The 16,088-nt window shown below is 42.5% G+C and overlaps 1 protein-coding gene across 5 annotated transcripts in view; it reads right to left on the reverse strand.

The window, feature by feature from the left end:
- Nucleotides 1-15,816, reverse strand: part of LOC138959922 (band 3 anion transport protein-like) — a 70,674-nt gene extending 54,858 nt beyond the window's left edge. For 3 of the 5 annotated variants that reach the window (XR_011453829.1, XM_070331594.1, XM_070331593.1), the window contains exons 1-10: nucleotides 15,531-15,815; nucleotides 13,820-14,030; nucleotides 13,041-13,285; nucleotides 12,104-12,298; nucleotides 9,454-9,742; nucleotides 7,648-7,813; nucleotides 6,470-6,651; nucleotides 5,009-5,157; nucleotides 4,502-4,682; nucleotides 3,029-3,164 (exon numbers count right to left, since the gene is read on the reverse strand). Coding sequence is in view for 4 of the 5 variants with exons in the window: in XM_070331594.1 (XP_070187695.1) it covers nucleotides 3,029-3,164; nucleotides 4,502-4,682; nucleotides 5,009-5,157; nucleotides 6,470-6,651; nucleotides 7,648-7,813; nucleotides 9,454-9,742; nucleotides 12,104-12,298; nucleotides 13,041-13,285; nucleotides 13,820-13,994 (1,718 nt within the window). In the remaining variant the exon portion in view is untranslated. Of the gene's footprint in view, nucleotides 1-3,028; nucleotides 3,165-4,501; nucleotides 4,683-5,008; nucleotides 5,158-6,469; nucleotides 6,652-7,647; nucleotides 7,814-9,453; nucleotides 9,743-12,103; nucleotides 12,299-13,040; nucleotides 13,286-13,819; nucleotides 14,031-15,530 lie in introns of all 5 variants that reach the window. The other 2 variants (XM_070331595.1, XM_070331596.1) reach the window with 2 other exon arrangements.
- Nucleotides 15,817-16,088: the final 272 nt, after the last annotated feature.

The following is a 16,088-nucleotide window of genomic DNA, read 5'->3' on the forward strand; positions in this document are numbered from 1 at the left end:
GTGTTCAACATATAACTTTATAAGTGTAGTTATATCAATGGACAACTGTTTCTAGATGAAATGTAAAAGACTGTCTCTTCATGAACAAAGTTCAGTGTAAAACTGTTTCTACACATGTTCCATTAATGGCTCGCTGTTTCTAAATGTGTTTGTTTGTTTGTTTGTTTATTTGTTGCTTAACGTCCAGCCGACTACGCAGAGCCATATCAGGACGAGGAAGGGGGGGATGAAGGGGGCCACTTGTCAAGCGATTCCTGTTTACAAATGCACTAACCCATTACTTGTGTCCCAGCAGGCTTTAGTAAAACTAAATTAATTCTAAATGTGTTCAACATATCTAAGTGTAGTGATATCAATGGACGACTGTTTCTAGATGAAATGTAAAAGACTGCCTCTACATGAACAAAGTTCAGTGTAAATGTTTCTACACGTGTTCCATTCATGGCTCACTGTTTCTAAATGGGCAGAGATCAACAAAGAACTGTTTCTAGACAAAAAGTATATCAGACTATTTCTATAAGATCTATCTTTCTTCAACATATGACTGTCTGGGTGTAAGGTGTCGTCTCTATGACTGTTCAAGACAAACAACGTTCAGTGTGTTTATCGTATATCATGTCCTAGATAGGCGAAAGTGAGCGTGAGGACAGTAAGCCAGACCTGGGAATCCCTGTTTTGTACTGGGAGTATTCTCAAACAAACTTGGCGTATTTTCAGAAAAATGAATGTACTCCACACAACATTTGAACATCGATGATTCAAACATGCTTTGCACGTGTCCGTTGCCGAGTTAATTAAGTTTACCAACACATTTTTTTTAAAAGCTTCTTTCAATGTTTAATGACAAAAGCTATAATCATCGATCAAATGCTGAGTTATACAGTTATTTTTATTCATTAAAATAAACAATGCCCCAATACAGGAATGCGCTTGTGAAGAAAAGTTTTCTAGGAATTGTTCTCGTCGTCTTTTTTTTTCACCGACCGTACTGATCGTATTTTAGACGATCAGGCGTACACAATACAGCGAAATCCTGTAGGTTCCCAGGTCTGGTAAGCCCTCTAGTCGTCATAACCAGACCCGCCAACTCTTGTGAAGCCTCAAGTGTAGCAATTAAGATTGTTTTTTAATTTTCTGAGTAGCAAATGGTGTTTTAAGTGTAGCATTTTCTAAACTTTATTCCCACATCCGTATTTATGCCATCTTGCACAAGAACAGACATTTTAATAAAGTTTTATGAGAATGCAGGAACATAAAATGGCCATTAGGCAGTATCTGCAGTGCCACTTTTCAGTGCAGACAATGTTTTATGACCGCTACACAGAGTGGGAAGCAGAAATGAGTACCAGGACTCACAAAAAAGAGGGAACTGTTGCATGCAGTTGGCATTTACATGGAGGTAACCATCTGAATGTGTAACATGTTGGATGTATTGACCATGAATGAACCATACTCATAATTGGGCTGTATATGCTGCAGTGCTAATGTAGAACCATTTCTTCTGTGATGCACAGTGTTCTGTGTATGACTATTTTCACATGGATAGTGCTCAATTTATTGTCCATTTCCAAATGCAGTGTTCTATATAAAACCATCGTGAGCTGCAGCGCTCAATATAACAATTTTTCTGAGCCAACAGTGTTCTGTGTATGACTATTTTCACATTGAGAGTGCTCCATTTATATTGTCGATTTCCAAATGCAGTGTTTAATATAAAACCGTTTTGAGCTGCAGCCGTTCCATATAAGAATTGTTCTGGGCCCACAGTGTTCAGTGTGTATGACTGCTTCCAGATGCACAGAATTCACAGCACTTAAAATAATTATTCTTTCTTTTCTTAGTATATACAATGTTCATTACACCTGTGTCAGTGTGCAAACGTGTGTGTCTGTGCGGTGTGCACATGAAGGTGTTTCTGGCTGTCTGTGTTTGTAGTGTTAACTCATAAATTGGTTTCAGAAGCGAAGGATTTAAGACAGCACTGTTTCTAAATTCAATATGTACACTAACCCCAAGCTATTCCTCTTCATGAACAAACCCACTCCTTCCCCACCCCTTCACATATTTATAAAAAAAAAACCCACATGTAACATCTAGCCCATCCTTTTCTACATATATGTAAATGACATGGCCTACTAAAATTAGCGCCAGCTGTTTCGTCATTAGATGAAGCTGTAAGCGAAATTGAATGGAAACCTTGAAAGTCTTGGTGCTGTCCAAGCTTTCCATTTCTACTTATACAAAATTAAAAAAATTGGGGGGGGGGGGGGGGGGGGGGGGGTGAATGGTGACATGAAGGGGGGGGGGGGGGGGAGTGGACTGCATCTACCTGGAAGCAACAAAACTTGCCTTTCTTCTAGTTTTAGAGCGTTTCAACATTTTTCAAAGAAATAGTTGCAACAAAAGCAGACAATAAAAAATGTTGCAACAATATTAAGTGGCAGCGATAAGTCCCGAAGAGCCTAAAAATCAAAATGCAAATCGCAAATAAAGCAGGCTGCAGTAAAAAGTCACAAGCAGTCTGCATGAAAATGCTCAAAATCCTCAAAACTCGTCATTATTATCATTATTTACAGAAACGTTCAAAATGTTACATTTGCCAAGGATTCCCTCCTCGGGCCACAAGCATGCTTTCCACACACACACACACACAAAACGTGGTTATGTTTATAAACCATCACCAAATCAAAAAACTGTTATTCAAAACCTAATGCTGAGGTGAAGTGTAAAAAACCAACAGGTAGAAGACTAAAACTCAGTCTCTAGTACTGTATAGGATTTTGAACATTTCTTGGGCACAAATGAAAGAAAATGTACAACAGATAATACATGTCTGGAAAGAAAAATACCCTCTGCTGATTTGAAAACACCATGCAAACTAGTATCAAAAATTAAAGTTTTGTCATTGTGAAGAAAAAGAACCACAAAAATAAAACCCACTGATGACACACCAAATAAGTGAACATTTTGAAAACCAAAAGTTTTATATTGCCTCGATGTTTGTAGCACTAACTACTGGAAAACTCACTTGTGCTTCAGAAGAAGGGTACGCATGAGGTGTCCTCTGTCCGCTTCATAAAGCATGTCATTGACGATGAGTCTATCCACAACGGCATTGACGATGGCAGGCAGGTCGCTGGCTTCAAGGTCAAGCAGCAAGACACCTGTAGCATACGAAACATTGTAGTAAGCTAGTCACCTTGGAAACAAAGTGTGTACAGTGGAACCGCCCTTTTGAGACCCCCTGCATGAAGACGTACCTCCGTTTGAAGACCATTTTCTCATATTTTCTGTTTATAACCTGTGAAAATGTAGCCCCATTTTAAGACTCTACTTTTTAAGACCTGATTTTCTCACGATTGTTGGGTCTTACAAGAGGAGTTCTATTGTACTCTAAGAGGATCAAGGCCTCCTCAAAACCTCAGCTCCCACTTCTTGCAGGACAGGCCACACATGCAATGACAGCAAGTGTGCATCTACAGATCTGTGCACAGCTCGAACAGACTGTCAAAAGAGAAGAGGCTACGCAAGGTTTGCCTCAAGGTTACATCGCTCTGCCCCTCCCCCTCCCCTCCCCCCCACCTATCCAGGGGTGGGACTCTCTTGTGATGAAAAAAGAGGAAATCCCTTTTTCCTAAGGGGGTTCGGGGGCATGCTCCCCTGAATTTTTTTTAATGGTACATTAAAATCTGTACAATCTGGTGCATTCTGAGACTAAAATTCAACTTGTGTTTGATAAGGTAAAAAAGGACATTCTCCCCTCCCCCCTCCTGTACAAAAAAAAATAAAAAATAAAAAATAAAATTCACACAACAATGGTAACATTGTAATGGTGCATACTTACATAATGAACCATGTATCCATAATCCAATACTGGCAATAGTATGATTCAATGCATTGAAGCACAAAATGACTATATAGTTATCAGGAGTTTTCAGTCAGCACAATTTACCTCTCAAGCCTCCAGTGTTCTGTTCCATCTTCACTTCTCTCCATATCATTCAGTCAACAAGTTATAGATACTGTGATAAAATGGGACGCGGAAAAATAGATTACCCCAGCGGAATTCGTAAGTTGTGTCCACGGAAATCCGCGGAAAAGTCCCACCCCTGTCTATCACCCCCTCACCTTGCTCTAGACCTCTGCATAGCTCCAACAGACTGTGAAAAGAGAGAGAGGCCACGTGAGGTTTGCCCCCCCCCCCCCCCCCTACACACACAAACACTTCTAGCTCCTTATCTATCACCCCCTCACCTTGCTTGAGACCTCTGCGTAGCTCGAACAGACTGTGAAAAGACAGAGAGGCCACGTGAGGTTTGCCCCCCCAACACACACAAACACTTCCCACTTCTAGCTCCTTATCTATCACCCCCTCACCTTGCTTGAGACCTCTGCGTAGCTCGAACAGACTGTGAAAAGACAGAGAGGCCACGTGAGGTTTGCCCCCCCCAACACACACAAACACTTCCCACTTCTAGCTCCTTATCTATCACCCCCTCACCTTGCTCGAGACCTCTGCGTAGCTCCAACAGACTGTGAAAAGACAGAGAGGCCACGTGAGGTTTGCCCCAGCGCTCTGCCCCCTCCTCCACATCCTCTTCAAACTTGATCCATCGCGCCTTCTCCCGCCATTCCAGCTCTGTGTCACTGCCCATGTGCAGCTCGTCAAGTTCCACAAACACCTGCATGGGACATTGGGTGGAGGTGTAAACATCAAGGTAACAAGATACAGGATATTTTGTTGCCCAAAGTTGGGAATTTGCCTTGACATTGCAGTAAAGAAACATTCACTCCAGCCAAGCAAACCCCACACACGCATCTATAAAACGAATCAAAGACATCAATACATTTAATGCGTGAGTAAAAACGATCAAGCATGCATGCACACAAACATGGGGTTGCTGAGCTTTGCAAAAAGGTCAATTGTTTCCTGACTTCTAAAGATCAAATTAACACACACATGTACTTTTCATCAGTATGTATCGGCAATATCTTGCAATACTGTTACCTCATGAGGACTGTGATCAAAGTGTTTCTTCTTGGGCCGCTCCCGCTTCTCCTTGTGCGACTTGCCGATGTGAACGATCGAGTGCAGCGTTCCCTTCCTCTTGGTGATCTTGGCACGCCGCATGCCCGGCAGTTCTGCAAACCTGTGACCTGCAGAAAAACATTACAAACATATTACAATCAAGAACTGAGCGCCTGTCTATTTCTTGCACTTGCTTTGATGCCTAGAGAATAATGGAGTCTATAAAGAATATTAAGATCATGTAGATGTAGTCCTGTGTGTGTGATAACCCTCGTCAACATTTAGACAGTTTTCCAACTGGGAAAAGCGACCTGCCAGACAGGACGTCGCTACCCATTTTTTCTTCCTTTTCCTGCATGCGTGTGTTCATGTTTCCAAGTCCTGAGACTATCTCTGTGAACTTGGGATCTTTATTGTGTTCATGTTTCCAAGTCCTGAGACTATCTCTGTGAACTTGGGATCTTTAGTGTGTGCATGCGTACATACAGAGAGTCTGCAGTCTGAGTTTGAATGAATTCATTTCTGAAATTCTTTAAAATAACAAGAAGAGCAAACGCTCGATCGAGTCACTTTCGCAGTTCTGAATATTATATGAGGCATCAGATGGACAGGAAGAAATTGCTATTCACAACACAATACAGATGTAAATAATTTGATGTAAAGAATAATCCTATAAAGTTTGAATCAAATCCGATGAATAGTTTCAGAGATATGATATTTCAATTTTTTTCCTTCAAGACATACCTGTGACCTTGAAAAAGGTCAAAGGTCACCAAAGCAGACGTCAAAGTGTAGAGGTCACTGGGAGTCACGTTCACATAAAATTTGAGCCCGGTCACTTTTATAGTTTCCGAGAAAAGCCCAACGTTAAGTTGTGTGTTGCCGAACAGAAAAGGCTAGTTATCTCCCTTGTTTTTCTGATAACGTTCGTAAAAGGCTACAGATGTAAATACTTTGATGTAAAGAATAATCCTACAAAGTTTCAATCACATCCGATGAACTTTGTCAAAGATATAAAATGTCTAATTTTTCCTTTGACGCTGACCTGTGACCTTGAAAAAGGTCAAAGGTCAACGAAACCATCGTTAAAGTGTAGAGGTCATTGGAGGTCACGACTAAACAAAATATGAGCCGGATCGCTTTGATAGTTTCCGAGAAAAGTCCAACGTTAAGGTGGTGTCTACGGACGGCCGGCCGGCCAGACGGCCGGCCGGACAGACTAACACTGACCGATTACATAGAGTCACTTTTTCTCAAGTGACTCAAAAATATAACACTGTGAACAGAGAGCACCCAGGCTGTTCATTTTTGGTATGTGACCAAGTGGAGGGACGGTCTTATCCCATGTAAAAGCCTGACCAGATCTGACGGTTAGGCTCAGGTTTTCACGAAGCAGAGGGGGCCTTTAAGAAACTATCTATGTAAGGAGTTTGAACTGACTTGACATCTGATCGAGGTCGGACTTGATAAGCTGCTCAGCCTCCTCCACCTCTGTGGGTTCCTTCCTGTAGTCGTGGAGATGAACCTCGCTGCCCTTCTGCCGTCGCATGCTCAGGTCCTGAGGGTGGAAGTGTTCGTGGCGGTGGTGGTGGTGCCGGTGCTTGGACCGGGTGTTTTCAGAACTGCGCAGACAACAGGCAGACATGAGAATAGGAAATCGCCAAAAAAGAAAAAAAGAAAATTTGCAAAATCTTATCCAGTGATTTTTATATCGTCAGCGGCCTTCGAAGACCTCGTAACTTACATTTTCCCGATTTTCGGATTTTTGCATGGTTCCGTCCCTTGTTTTTTTTCCTATCATCTGTGAAAAGCTTGTAACTCTATCTATTTTGCAAAGGTCTTTTTCCCCTGATTTTAAAAACCTCGTATTGCCGTTGGGTGTTGAGACATTAGCGACATTAGCGGGAAAACCTCGTATTGTCTGTTTGAATCCCTGCGAGTCTGTTGAAAATCCTCGTAATTGTTCCTTAAATTCAAAACAAAAATGTTCAAAACAAAAAAGTGAAAACCTCGTATCTACACGTTTTGATCTGGTGAAGAAGAATTTGATTTTTAAAACACTCATTATCTCAGAACTATGATTTTGAAGATACGAGGTCTTCGAAGGCCACTGACGATATCCAACATGAATTCCTACATGGGCTCAAAAGGAGGAATTCCTCCAAAAGGAGGAAGATTCTCATGCCTGAACAGGGGAAAGTTGAGGTCATAAATGCAGGCCGCCTGCAATCAGCACAAAAGAGCAGAAGGGATATGTGTGAACAACTAAAAGGGATGGAAGTCAATACTAAGAGATCCTAAGGGCACTTTCTGCGACCAGAATCGTTTAGATGGGAAGGATTGTGCCTTTAAAGATGCAGTGCCTTAGTCACAGCATGGAGAGCAAAGATTGTTCTTTTTGTCGCAGATTACGATATAAACTGGTCGAAAGCGACTCTTCCCTACCCGCAGGCAGACCAAACTTAATTCATGATTTTTGACTCCTTGCATGAAAGTCAATGAAGCTTGGTATTTTTTCAAACGGATATCTGTATGGGGCATGACTTGAAGCCTTAGGGGCTCCGTGCACCTTAACGTGACAGGTTCAGTAAATTTAACCTCTGGAAAATGATTCTCACCTGGACACACTTTTGATGGAGGGCTTCCTGTGATGGGTGGGGGAGGCGGAGCTTGGGCTGTGATTGGGGCTGCCTGTGTCGGACAGCGCCAGCTTGGCGGGGATCGTAGCCTTCAGGGGTGTGGACGGCTCGCTCTCGTGCATCTTGGGTACACTGGCATAGTCGCCTGGAAACAATTCACGAGACGGTATTAGATTATTATACTTTGATCTTTTTCTTTCTGGCATTATATTCTTAGAGCTTTCATGAAAGGAAGACATTTTGGTCTCTAGCCAATTGCTGACTGCGAGTGCCTTAATCAAGAATTTTAAAAAAAACAAGTCGCGTAAGGCGAAATTACAACATTTAGTCAAGCTGTCGAACTAACAGAATGAAACTGAACTCACTGCATTTTTACAGCAAGAGCGTATACTCGTAGCATCGTCAGTCCACCGCTCGATGCACAGGCAGTGAAATTGACAAGAGCGGGGTAGTAGTTGCGCTGAGAAGGATAGCACGCTTTTCTTTATCTCTATTCTTTTTAACTTTCTGAGCGTGTTTTTAATCCAAACATATCACATCTATATGTTTTTGGAATCAGGAACCCACAAGGAATAAGATGAAATTTGTTTTTAAATCGATTTCGGAAATCTTATTTTAATAATAATTTTTATATTTTTAATTTTCAGAGCTTGTTTTTAATCCGAATATAACATATTTATATGTTTTTGAAATCAGAAAATGATGAAGAATAAGATAAACGTAAATTTGGATCGTTTTAAATTTTTAAATTTTTTTTTACAATTTTCAGATTTGTAATGACCAAAGTCATTAATTAATTTTTAAGCCACCAAGCTGAAATGCAATACCGAAGTCCGGCCTTCGTCGAAGATTGCTGGGCCAAAATTTCAATCAATTTGATTGAAAAATGAGGGTGTGACAGTGCCGCCTCAACTTTTACAAAAAGCCGGATATGACGTCATCAAAGGTATTTATCGAAAAAAAGAAAAAAACGTCTGGGGATATCATTCCCAGGAACTCTCATGTCAAATTTCATAAAGATCGGTCCAGTAGTTTGGTCTGAATCGCTCTACACACACACACAGACAGACACACACACATACACCACAACCCTCGTCTCGTACACACACACACAGACAGACACACACACATACACCACAACCCTCGTCTCGATTCCCCCCTCTACGTTAAAACATTTAGTCAAAACTTGACTAAATGTAAAAACGAGAATGGTAAGCTTTTGAATTTTAATTTTACTCTGAATTTAGGAACGTTAGCAGTCTATCTGTGTTTGGATGTTTGTGTTCATCAAGATTGAATGAATCAACAGTATTTGCATTTTAAGTATGTAAATAACTTGACCTAATCCATAAAAGTTGTATGGTGAAGTACTCAGGAGCTGCTTTTATTCTTCTTTTCCAGCCTTTGATATTGCATCTTTAAACAATTCTAAGACAATTCAACCAAAACAAACCAAAATGATTCTTATAATAATCAAATCTTTTTATACACTTGACAATGCAGCAGTTTTGAACCATTTGATTCCCACACAAAACACACATAACAAGCCAAAGTCACTCAAATTAACGAAATTAAATGCTCTGCTATTTTGTAACATGCCTCGCGTCGACAAATGGAACAATAGCTTTATTGACGTCTTTCAGAACTTTGTTTGGCTTTTGACGTCAAAGATTTCACTTCCAAAGAGAAAAAGACGTCTTGGTTTTCACATTCAGTCACGTTTTGATTGAATGTTTTAACATAGTTTCTTAATTGATATCGTATGTCTTTAGCAAGCTCACTCACCAATGGTAAATGTAACAGCGCCAATGTCGGAACCAACTCTGCTGGCTGGCTGAGACACGTTTGGCCCTGATTGGCCGAGAACGTGCAGAGCTGCCGCATGTTCTGACGGCCTCGGCTCCTCTCCCCCCATTTCCGAGAACATCGGAGAAGTTGCCGGAGCCTCCGAAACATTGCGCTTGAACTTCTGTGCGGCCACTGACGGCACTTTGGACAGCTGTCCTTCGCTGGACGGCTCAGGCTCAGACTCCGTGCTGGGGTCCACTAGCGCTTCCCCTCCCAGGAAGAATAGCTGAGTACAGATTGAACACAATGTTAAAGACTGAAGTGTCCATGCACTAGCACTTCCCCTCCCAGGAAGAATAGCTAAACACAGATTGAACACAATGTTAAAGACTGAAGTGTCCATGCACTAGCACTTCCCCTCCCAGGAAGAATAGCTAAACACAGATTGAACACAATGTTAAAGACTGAAGTGTCCATGCACTAGCACTTCCCCTCCCAGGAAGAATAGCTAAACACAGATTGAACACAATGTTAAAGACTGAAGTGTCCATGCACTAGCACTTCCCCTCCCAAGAAGAATAGCTAAACACAGATTGAACACAATGTTAAAGACTGAAGTGTCCATGCACTAGCACTTCCCCTCCCAGGAAGAATAGCTAAACACAGATTGAACACAATGTTAAAGACTGAAGTGTCCATGCACTAGCACTTCCCCTCCCAGGAAGAATAGCTAAACACAGATTGAACACAATGTTAAAGACTGAAGTGTCCATGCACTAGCACTTCCCCTCCCAGGAAGAATAGCTGAGTACAGATTGAACACAATGTTAAAGACTGAAGTGTCCATGCACTAGCACTTCCCCTCCCAGGAAGAATAGCTAAACACAGATTGAACACAATGTTAAAGACTGAAGTGTCCATGCACTAGCGCTTCCCCTACCAGGAAGAATAGCTAAACACAGATTGAACACAATGTTAAAGACTGAAGTGTCCATGCACTAGCACTTCCCCTCCCAGGAAGAATAGCTCAACACAGATTGAACACAATGTTAAAGACTGAAGTGTCCATGCACTAGCATTTCCCCTCCCAGGAAGAATAGCTAAACACAGATTGAACACAATGTTAAAGACTGAAGTGTCCATGCACTAGCACTTCCCCTCCCAGGAAGAATAGCTGAGTACAGATTGAACACAATGTTAAAGACTGAAGTGTCCATGCACTAGCACTTCCCCTCCCAGGAAGAATAGCTAAACACAGATTGAACACAATGTTAAAGACTGAAGTGTCCATGCACTAGCGCTTCCCCTACCAGGAAGAATAGCTAAACACAGATTGAACACAATGTTAAAGACTGAAGTGTCCATGCACTAGCACTTCCCCTCCCAGGAAGAATAGCTGAGTACAGATTGAACACAATGTTAAAGACTGAAGTGTCCATGCACTAGCACTTCCCCTCCCAGGAAGAATAGCTAAACACAGATTGAACACAATGTTAAAGACTGAAGTGTCCATGCACTAGCACTTCCCCTCCCAGGAAGAATAGCTGAGTACAGATTGAACACAATGTTAAAGACTGAAGTGTCCATGCACTAGCACTTCCCCTCCCAGGAAGAATAGCTAAACACAGATTGAACACAATGTTAAAGACTGAAGTGTCCATGCACTAGCACTTCCCCTCCCAGGAAGAATAGCTGAGTACAGATTTAACACAATGTTAAAGACTAAACAGTCCACAAAACATAGGAACGTAAGCGCTCTTAATTAGGATTTGCTAATGTAAGCATTCCTCAATGCTAAATATTATACAAATGTCACGATCTTAAATTTAAAATAAACTTTTGTTCAAATCAAGTGCTCTAACATGCTTGAATACCAATCCTCAATGCCAAATATTGTACAAATGTCACGATCTTAAATTTAAAATAAACTTTTGTTCAAATCAAGTGCTCTAACTGAAGACCTATGATTTTTTTCTTCAAATTTAAATGTACAAATGTACACATGTAAATGTCCAAAACACCCAACAACATGCATTATCATACCATGTCCAAAGTAACCACAACACCCACTGTATTCCCAAGTCTTTTCAATGTTCATTCCCCCTCCCTCACCACAGATATTTACAGAATCTGTCGATCTGTTCAGAAGGTGGGAAAGGAAGAAAGCAAGGAAAGAACAAGAGGCGAAGCCATCAAGGCTCACGTAAGAAATCGACAAACAGTAACACAAACTCAATCACTCCGTCACACATACACACACACACACACACACACACACACACACACACACACACACACACACAGTAAGCATAGGTGAAACTGTGCAAGAAAGCGAGACACTAGATCTGCCAACTAGTCTCGGCCCGCTCACAATAACAATGACCGAGACTTTCAGTAATTCTTTCGTGTGACGTCTAACCCTCTTACGTCATAATGTGACGTCTTCAAATGTTAAAGTTTCTATCACACACGTCAAACACTTTTGACCGAGACGTAATCTTCTTATGCGAGCTTTATCCATAGACTCGGAAATGTTAAAGTTTCTATCACACACACACGCACGCACGCACGCACGCACAGACAGACAAAGTTACGATCGCATAGGCTACACTTACGTGAGCCAAAAACCTTCACTCAAATCACTTACCGGTTCAGAGCTGGGAGGTCTGGTATCAATAGAATCCGGCGTGGGTTCCCTGATAGTTGGAGGCTCAAGCTGGGCAGGTTCGGGGGTGGGGGAAGCAGTTCCCACAAACTGGGACTCCTCTCCTTCCCCCTCACCCGTCATCGCTCCGTCCTGGTCATCCAGACCATCTTCGCTCATGTCCGAATCACTGGAATCCTGCAAACACAGCAGGAAATTCAGGTATTATTCTGGTAGTGCCGACAAAATTTTCCTCTGTGTGTTATCACTGTGAATGTGAAGTGGTCAAATTGTGAAGTTCCTTTTCACTGAGAGTGTGGTAAGCATTACAGAGGAATGTGTTACAGAATGCATGTACAGTAGGCGGCAAAAGAAACGCAACTCATTTGCGCCCACTGTCACATGTGATTTTTCGTCATTTTCAAATTGTCGTTAAAATATGAACCAGAATGTCCAGATAAGGTACATCACAAAGAAAAACAGATTCCTGGAGGATATTTTACTGGTCGTACGATTAGTGCATATTATTTAATCGCTTTCTTTTCTTCTACCTTTTCATTAACTGTATTATACAGGGTTAGGTCAAGCGAGTCGTGAAAGCAGGCGAAAGTGTCACTTCGGCACGCTTCAAAATTTGTAAAAATGCATATTTTTCAACCAGGTAAAGACAGCAATCGAGGTAAACACAGAATGTTGAATTTTTTTGTTTTTTAAATGTCATATTTTGGTCAAAAATACAAGTAATATTTATGTATCAATCTATTTTAGTAAGCTTTGCTTTATTTTTTTTTAATAATATGCACTCTTTTCAAGTCTTGGACAGCCGCCTAAATATGATTTTTATCGGCCTCTGACATAACATGGCTCAAAGAAGGGAAATCTAATGATCAATCGAAATATAACTTTTTTTTTACCCTCTCTCTCGCTCTCTGTTACTCACACTATCGTCATCCTCCTCTTCTTCTGGAATGGTGGGGCTCTGGATGGCGTTGCGCGACGGGTAGCTCCGCACTTTCTTCTTTTTCTTTTTCTTCTTCCTCTTCTTCTTCCTCTTCTTCTCCAGAATGACTTTCTCGATGCTGCCGCTGCTACTGGCGGCGGCACCGGAGCCGGTCCCCTTGAGCAGGCGACTGGACATGGAGCGCAGGGGCTGGTGGGTGTGGGGGAACGAGAAGCGTCGATGACCTGCACACACATGTCCCTCATTGTCAAAACTGTACACAAAATTGGAGTACTGCTGCCTAAATGGTGGAGTCAAAAAGGTCATAAAAACACACTTGTGCAAAATACACAAGTGTTATGTGGGAGTTTTAGCCAATGAATGCCGGAGCAGAAGAAAAAGAAGTCAGAAGAAGGAAGAAGAAAAACACCACCAAGACCTGAAAAGGTCCTCGAAAGACGTTCATTAATAGACCATGTTTGGAAATAACTCTGTCAAGTTGAAATGGGTTGTAGAAGAGTTGCTTTCCCTTGTTTCCATAGAAACAGGGAGACAAGCCTAAAATGTCACGTGTAGCTTGCCTCACTGTTTCTATGGAAAAGCACGGAAAAACAAGTGAAAGCAGCTCTTCTACAACCCATAAAACCCTGGAATTCATCTATTGTCAAAATTGGTTATGGATTCAACAATGGGAAAATGACATTGAACACTTACGGAAGCATTGATTCAACCTGATTTTTGACCTTCAACATTTCTTTAGTCTGATATCAAGAACTCACTAGAGAAGTCGGACTCATCCACATGATAGTACTCGGACAGAGAGGGCTTGCTGGGCCGTCTCTCCTGTGCGGCCGCCTCCACCACCTCTGAGTTGGACAGGAGGTCTGCGATGCTGAACTTGTGTGGAGCCTCGAACATCTTGTTCATGTCGTCGTGTGAGAAGGAGGGGTGCATGCTGCTGTCTTCTTGTGGCAGACTCAGGAATGGCTGCTGCAATCACACACACAACAACTGATGAGAGACAGAAAGGGGAGAGTAGCACTCCAAACCCAGGACAGATATGAATAGATCAACAGATCAATCTAAAAGATTTAGAAAAACTGGCTACTTTTGAATACATCAATGGTGAGCTTTTTAGGACTTTATTGAAACAGAACTCTCGTACGCAATTAAGACTACCTATCCTGTTCACTATACATGTAACTGTAATTTTAAAATGCTTCCCAGACACACCACCCCCCTTTCTTTCTTTCTTTATTTGGTGTTTAACGTCGTTTTCAACCACGAAGGTTATATCGCGACGGGGGAAGGGGGGAGATGGAATAGAGCCACTTGTCAATTGTTTCTTGTTCACAAAAGCACTAATCAAAAATTTGCTCCAGGGGCTTGCAACGTAGTACAATATATTACCTTACTGGGAGAATGCAAGTTTCCAGTATAAAGGACTTAACATTTCTTACATACTGCTTGACTAAAATCTTTACAAAAATTGACTATATTCTATACAAGAAACACTTAACAAGGGTAATCAATCAATCAATCAATATGAGGCTTATATCGCGCGTATTCCGTGGGTACAGTTCTAAGCGCAGGGATTTTTTTATTTTTTTTATTTTTATTTTATGCAATTTATATCGCGCACATATTCAAGGTGCAGGGATTTATTTATGCCGTGTGAGATGGATTTTTTTTACACAATACATCACGCATTCACATCGGCCAGCAGATCGCAGCCATTTCGGCGCATATCCTACTTTTCACGGCCTATTATTCCAAGTCACACGGGTATTTTGGTGGACATTTTTATCTATGCCTATACAATTTTGCCAGGAAAGACCCTTTTGTCAATCGTGGGATCTTTAACGTGCACACCCCAATGTAGTGTACACGAAGGGACCTAGGTTTTTCGTCTCATCCGAAAGACTAGCACTTGAACCCACCACCTAGGTTAGGAAAGGGGGGAGAAAATTGCTAACGCCCTGACCCAGGGTCGAACTCGCAACCTCTCGCTTCCGAGCGCAAGTGCGTTACCACTCGGCCACCCAGTAAAAGGAGAAACAGAATCCGTTAGTCGCCTCTTACGACATGCTGGGGAGCATCGGGTAAATTCTTTCTCGTCCCAACCAATATGGAACTCCCCCTAACCCGCGGGGGGGGGGGGGGGGGGGGGGGGGGGTGGGGGGGGGTGGGTGGGGGGGGGGGGTGGGGGGGGTGGGGTGGGGGTGGGGTGGGGTGGGGTGGGGGGTGGGGGTGGGGGGGGGTGGGTGGGGGTGGGGGGGGTGGGGGGGGTGTGGGGGGGTGGGGGGGGGTACATACCCCCCCCTCCCTGCCTCATTTTGAAAGCCCCTCCCTCTCATACACTAGGGACAACTTCGTTCTGAGTCTAGAATAGCTCACTAATTGATACTCTAATAGTCAACTTTAATATATTATCTTAAATGCTAATTGTACATAATCCCAGATACACCAACGCCCTACAACATGACTCACTGTGGCAGGCTGCCAAATGCTTGGCTCGGTGACGATGGACCGCAGACCGTTGGGGCTGTCAGCCTGAGCCCCGCCGGACGGGGGATGGACGTGGCCGTCTCGGGTGGCATGGCCGTTGGTTGTCTCCCCATGATCCTCCGCCTCCGCCGACGACCCTGTGGTCAGAGGAAGAAGCTCCTCGGGGGAATGCTGCGGGGAAAAGAAAAAAATACTGAATGCGATTGATCTTGGTCATGAGTTAAGCTTTATTGTGAGATTTGATAGACGACAAGAACATACTACAGTGGAACCCCCCTTTTAAGACCCCCCTTTTAAGACCCCCCTTTTAAGACCCCCCTTTTAAGACCCTGTCTTTTTACATTTGTGTTCATAAGCCCTGTAAATCCTCCCCCATTTTAAAATTCCCTCCTTTTTAAGACCCGATTTGTTCAGATCTTTGGAGGTCTTAGAAGGGGAGGTTCCACTATATTCTTGTTCTGGTGCCTCATGCAGACATTTTCAGGCTAATGTGGTCAGAGGGAGAAGCTCCTTGGAGGGAGTGCTGCGTGAGAAAAAAAA

This window comes from Littorina saxatilis, linkage group LG2 (genome assembly GCF_037325665.1).
Source record: "Littorina saxatilis isolate snail1 linkage group LG2, US_GU_Lsax_2.0, whole genome shotgun sequence".
In the NCBI taxonomy this organism is placed as follows: Eukaryota; Metazoa; Mollusca; class Gastropoda; order Littorinimorpha; family Littorinidae; genus Littorina; species Littorina saxatilis.